Source organism: Camelina sativa, chromosome 7, assembly GCF_000633955.1.
Source record: "Camelina sativa cultivar DH55 chromosome 7, Cs, whole genome shotgun sequence".
NCBI classification, from domain to species: Eukaryota; Viridiplantae; Streptophyta; class Magnoliopsida; order Brassicales; family Brassicaceae; genus Camelina; species Camelina sativa.
The window spans coordinates 30,131,034-30,137,147 of NC_025691.1; the positions used below are offsets into that span (position 1 = coordinate 30,131,034).

Below are 6,114 nucleotides of genomic sequence, written 5' to 3' on the forward strand. Positions count from 1 at the left end.
TGTGTAGTAGGTTGAATTCGCGAATAGTTAGTAGGGATTTGAGTTTATTCGATTTTGTTCGTAAATTTGGGATTAGGGTTGGTTGTTCTCATTTCTTTGTTTCTGAATTTGTACTTTGGTTCATTTGATTCTTACCTCTTGGAAGATGCTTTGCTGGTCGGTGATGGTTCTGATGGATCATTTTCTTCTCTGCCCTATATCTTCAGGTAGTGTTCTTTCTCTTAACCGATTTTTTCTGTCTTTCTACATAAGTGAAATCAAATACCTTTGTCTCTTTGATGCAGGCAGTCGAGGTACAAAGATTAATGTGTGGGAGGGTTTGAAGAGAGAAACATCATGTTACTAACTGGTCTCTTGCCCTATATCTCTGTTGGTTTCTCATGTTCCATCGTATTTGTGATGTGTTTTTCAGATTCTCTTGATGTGTTTTATTGTGTGTTCTTTTGCTTGGATAGGTTTTGGTTATTCTTTTGAATGTGTTTCTTGCAGTTTAAAACTGTTTTGGTTTACTATCATGTTGTGTTGTCTTAATCCGACAAGGTGAGGCGCTGAGATGAATAGATTGATGCTTGGTGATGCTATGCTTGATGATGCTTGGTGCTGCTATTCAGAGGACCGAGAGATTAATGTAAGTGATTTCTCTTTTTTAACTCTATTCCTATAACAGTTCATTCTTGATGACACCATTGATGTTTACTTGTCTTTTTTGTTATTTCAGGTTTTCGATGATGCTTTTAACAATCAGTAATTGGCTTCTCTTGTGTTAGTTGATCTTGTGTATGTGGTTTGGTGTTTGTAATCGGCTTCAGCTTTATTAAAGTTTGGCCATGTTTATAAAGCAAGAGAGAAACGGGTTAGTGTGTGTCTCTTTTTACAATCAATGTTGTTGTTTTTGAGTTATTCACATAAAGATTTGTCGGAGATTCTGTTGATTTGATGTCTTTCTTCTTGTTGGGTTGTGAGAATTTTAGGTGTTGTGTTGTGTTGTGTTGTTGTCGTTGATAGTTTCGTTTGTGACACTTAAACACAAATGCTTGGTAGGTAGTTGTAATAGTTAAACACTTGTTGTGAATAGTTTAGTGAATCGTTTTACAACATTGTTCTGTTCTTATAACATGGTTATGTTCTTATAACATGGTTTTGTTCTTATAACATAGTTATGTTCTTATAACATAGTTCTGTTCTTATAACATGGTTCTGTTCTGTTTTTAATTCTTATCTCATGTGTTGTTTGCTTATCCTCGGCAGGTTTACGTTCTGCTATTCCCGTGAACCTTGTGATCTCACGTCGGCACAAGAGAATGAAACTGGTTTGTGGTTCTGCTCTTCCCGTGAACCTGCAGCTGTCACGTCGGCACAAGAGAACATAAGTCTTTGTGTTTTTCCTTCCCGTGAACATGCAGCTGTGTTTTTCTTTCCACAATTGTTGTTCAATAAACTTGTATATATAGCAAACTAGAATCGGCTACTCTTGATTGTAATCACTCTCATATTCAGTCTGCTTTATTCTCAAGTTTCAAATATTTTCTCATCCCAACTTACTCTCAAACAAGTACAGGTTTTGTTTTTATCTCACCAAACCACAAACTTTCTTACGATTTTAAACCACAAATTTTTGGAGATACAAGTATATAAAACGATTGTTCGGACTTATCAAACACTCACCAATTCACTCTCTATCTTATCAAACACTCTATATCTTTTATTTCACTTTTCTTTTAAAATGGCATCTTCTTCACACAATAATTTTGATGACACCATTGATGAATGCTTAAATCAAGTTTGTGACCAAATTTCCAATCAAGTTTGGCAATCTCTTCTCACTCCACCTGTTCAACATTAACAACCACCCAAACCAATTTGGTTTGGTTGAGAATCTTTGGGCAAAATTTGGAGAATACAATTAAGTATTTCTTTTTTTTTTTATGAATTTTACATCTCTTTTATTATGTTTTAATGTTTTCCTATGTTTAAAATTTTATGAAATACAATAATTTTATAAACATATATGACTTATTTAATTTTTTTATTTTCAAAAAAGAAAATTAAATTAAGAGACTCAAAATAAGAATTCACCATGGGAGAACTTTTAATTAACAAACCCAAAGTTCTTAATCATCTCAAACTACAAAATATATGAATAAACAATTTAAGAGCCCCTAAAATATATCCCCATTGGGTTGCCCTAAGCTGAAGATTTCGATATCGAGAAGATGGCAAAGAAAATTCCACTTGGCGATTTGTAAGTTGAGAAACACATATATACCACTATATCAATTACCAAGTTGGAGATGCAAACAATAGATATATGAATGAAATGCATACATGGAAGATTTTATATCTAAATAGTTTTCTACATTTTGGTTTGGATTTACAGTTCCATGTTTGATTTGCTATAATGTTTGTTACAAATCCAGCTTTTTTTTTATATTAAGGAACAGTTTCTTGCTGCATCTTAGAAATTTACTCTAAAACCAAATACTGTATTGTCATTCTTATTTCTTATGTTTCAATTCCATAATCATCTTTTCGACTCATCATTCTTAATTTGACTTGTTCTTTGCTCACGGTAAACGAAGATTATAATTCAAACCTGATTACAAAAATTCACGTTAAATCTCACGAAAAACTGGATTTAGCATATCCACACTATAGTGAGACTAATAAGGTACATTAAATTTGGTTGGTAATGAAGTTTAGATGTGAAGCGAACAGTGTCTCCACTTTACAGAACGTAATTAAACATACGCATCAGATCTTCGACAAGCTTTAATTCGATCATAACGTAAACATACGCATAAGATTATGATCACTAATGCATAAATATTGTCCACAATGTGATCCACAACCTACATATTCAATCCCTCCTTCAATTCGACATACCTGTACGTAAAGCTCTCTTGTATAAATACCTTAATACTAAGATTTACCCTACCACAGGTCTATTCGTTTTCATAAATCATTTAAATAGGTTAGTGTACAATATAATCAGGTTTTTTTAGTTAGTTAATATAAATATTAGAATATTATATATAATATTTTGTATTTGCAAAATTTACCCCATAATAAATTTATTTGTTTTGTAATATCAATGCACTTATATATATATATATTTTATTTTGGTGTTTTTACAATAATTAACCGTACTTGTTAATAAAATTATATGGATTGACTTTGAAAGAACAATAAATATGTGTACTTTCAAAAATACAATGAACTACGATTAAAATCAAATTTGTTTTAAGACCATGGTTTTGTGCATGGTCTTAAACCATGGTAAAAAATACAACGAAATATGATTAAAATTAAATTTATGGTGATTAATAGTGTTTAAGACCATGGTTTTTTGGAAAATAATTTCAAAAAAGATTATTGCACAAAAATATAATTTAAAAATGTTAAGATAGATTTTTAAAATATATATCTGTTTATAGAAATTCAAATCACATCATATGTTGAAAAAAATATAATATTTTTTTAACTTTATGTATTAAATAGTAATTCAAATAATTAAAAATAAGATTAAATAAAAGTGAAAGGAGAATTATATTTTAATCTAACATATTGCTTTAAATTAGGTAGATAGATTTTAGGAAATTTGAAATTAATATTATCAAATAAGAAAATGATTATGTTTGGTTGTAAGGATTGTAGAGAATTTAATTGAGATTTGTTTGGATACCAAGATAAAAAAAAATGACACAAAAATATACTCCAAAAATATTAAGATAGATTTTTACTCCTGATATTTACATTTTTAGATATATATGCTAAAAATGTATCGAATTTACATTTTTAGATATATATGCTAAAAATGTATCGAACTTTTTTGGCCGTCGAACTATATATTTGTTTTGTTACTTTTAATTGTTATTCAAAAACCACTGTACAAACAAAACTTTTTAATCAGTGCCGACCACCACGATCTAAACATGACAACATCGACAAGACAGACAAGATTTTCCTGCTTCACTAATCTCACACACATACAACTGACCACAAAACTTAAAAATAACAAATATTAAATTATCAAAAAATATATATATAATATATGTGCAGTATAGTACTGTAACAAATAGCATGTCAAAAGATGGAAGGAAGAACAACGTGTGGCGTAGTGTTTATATACTCTCTCTTACATAAAAAGAGTAATACATTTTAAGGCAATGGAGACAGCATCTCCGTCAGTTTGCAAGTATCGGGTTCCTTTCTTCATCGATATCTATCGCAAGGACACGGTCTGGGTCCGAGCCGCTTGGTCCTTCCGCGTAAAGAGTTGGAAGATACGCCTTATATGCCGGCAAGTACCGCGATACAAAGTCATTCACCTACACAGATTGTATATTTCAACATTCAAAGCAACAACAAATTGTTTTTCTTCTGTAACCACTTCTATAGTGTACTTATATTAGTCTAAACTGTTTATTTTACCTCTTCATCCGACATCCCAGCTTTGCCAGCCTGCCTCATGGCGATTTCCGCCTGTTCAAACCAAAAACAAAACCCGGGTTTGTATAGAAAAACGCAGCGAAAACACACCATTGGTTTTGTTTATCAGATATACAAACCTGAAGACGCCACCGGTATACATAACTTGGGTCCTGGATTTTGATGACGACCCAAGCATCGATGTACTTGTCCCATACGTCATAATACGCTTCAAGGTTCTTATTCACAATCTCCAGCTGCAGAAAGAGAAAGAGAGTTTTTCATTATAGCATGTGTTGTATTGCGCGACTCAAATTGGTTTTAAGGGAGTTGAAATAACCTGCGGATCAACTGCTTTAACAACGTCAGCTGGGAGAGGCTTAAAACCAAGCATCCATCCCTCAAAGAGAATAACCTGGAGATCATCAAACATTTTTTTAATGGACTTGTATCCTTGTAACCTTGAACAGAACACTTGAAAAGATGGTAAATACCGTAAGAGGTCCTTCAACTTCAGGCCACGTTGATGAATCGGCTCTGTCACCTCTCCCACTATAGGCAGACTGCAGCCAAATAAGAATGAATCAAAGAGTTAAGAACAGGTTCCTCTGTTTTCTTTCTACGTTTTGTGATACTAAGTGATGAAGCAGAGAAGATATTACTCACCTTATCATACCTAGGTACCTTCATCTTCATGCCTGTTAATGATCCAAAAACTTAAAACGGTAAATAAGAAAATAGCAACCACCAAGAATAAAACTCTATAGATGGAAACAAACCTTCTTTGGTCAGTTTAGTCAGGGCTTCTAGTGTTTCAACAGAGAGTTGCAGATCATGGCTTCCTGAATTTCCACGATACTGGTGGATACAAAGAAGAAACCATGACGATATTGTCAAACTAAAGAAAAGAAATATGCTGAGAATTTTCAAGATGAGTTTACCTCTAGAAGTGCATTCCCTGGATTATTTTCTCTCAATTCAGTCTGAATAAAAAAAGGATGGAAGCTAAGAAACGGAGAAGAAAGAACATCCAGACAACTGAGGTTACAAGTAAAACCTTATATAATGATATCTTACCTGACCTTGTGCAGTCAAGTAAAAATCGTCTATTGATACTGTCGCCGACTTCCTGACATAATATTGCCTTTGTGTTAGTATAAGAATCACAGAGGAATATGTTGCAGCAGACCAAGTGTACCTTTTTGTAGTTTTGAAAAGATAATCAAGTGCAAACACAAGTGTAGTCTTGCCACATCCTTGAGGCGCGCTAAATCCAATCTGCAATTGTCAAACACACATCATCTATCCACCCCATCATTTAATTTGAGGTTATAATTATAAAAAACAAGTGAGTAGTACCACTAATGGAGGAACATCATCATCTCCATCATGAAACTTGGAGTTATGGAGAGCAATCTGATCTTCGCACCACATAAAAACAGGAATATAGTAGTGGTATAGCCTAGCTTTCTGAGGAATAGTGAGCTTAAGCTCATTAAGCTGAAAGAGTCTGCAGAGCTGTGAGCCGTAGAGTAACCATTTGTCAATAGAAAGGCCAACTCTTTCAGGAGTAATACCAATCTTGTCAACGAGAGGACCGGAGCATATGAATTCAAAAAGATCAGAGACTGAAGAGACATCAACTGTTTTTGTTGTTGGTAACGAGTAGCATTTGTTGGAGGCCCC

At 33.2% G+C, this 6,114-nt stretch overlaps 1 protein-coding gene and 1 long non-coding RNA gene across 3 annotated transcripts in view; one reads left to right on the plus strand and one right to left on the minus strand.

Moving 5' to 3' along the window:
• Window positions 453–1,457, plus strand: LOC104703405. The gene is made up of 3 exons (XR_754204.2): window positions 453–628; window positions 719–853; window positions 1,249–1,457. It is a non-coding gene; the product is annotated as an uncharacterized LOC104703405 (long non-coding RNA).
• Window positions 4,006–6,114, minus strand: part of LOC104703407 (D-glycerate 3-kinase, chloroplastic) — a 5,286-nt gene continuing 3,177 nt past the window's right edge. The window contains exons 3-13 of one of the 2 annotated variants that reach the window (XM_019228026.1): window positions 5,788–6,100; window positions 5,627–5,706; window positions 5,506–5,557; window positions 5,370–5,411; window positions 5,208–5,286; window positions 5,095–5,126; window positions 4,923–4,991; window positions 4,769–4,843; window positions 4,569–4,685; window positions 4,432–4,482; window positions 4,006–4,328 (exon numbers count right to left, since the gene is read on the minus strand). In XM_019228026.1, the coding sequence (XP_019083571.1) occupies window positions 4,185–4,328; window positions 4,432–4,482; window positions 4,569–4,685; window positions 4,769–4,843; window positions 4,923–4,991; window positions 5,095–5,126; window positions 5,208–5,286; window positions 5,370–5,411; window positions 5,506–5,557; window positions 5,627–5,706; window positions 5,788–6,100 (1,054 nt within the window). In that variant the 3' untranslated portion in view covers window positions 4,006–4,184. The remainder of the gene's footprint in view (window positions 4,329–4,431; window positions 4,483–4,568; window positions 4,686–4,768; window positions 4,844–4,922; window positions 4,992–5,094; window positions 5,127–5,207; window positions 5,287–5,369; window positions 5,412–5,505; window positions 5,558–5,626; window positions 5,707–5,787; window positions 6,101–6,114) is intronic. The other variant, XM_010419413.2, reaches the window with a different exon arrangement.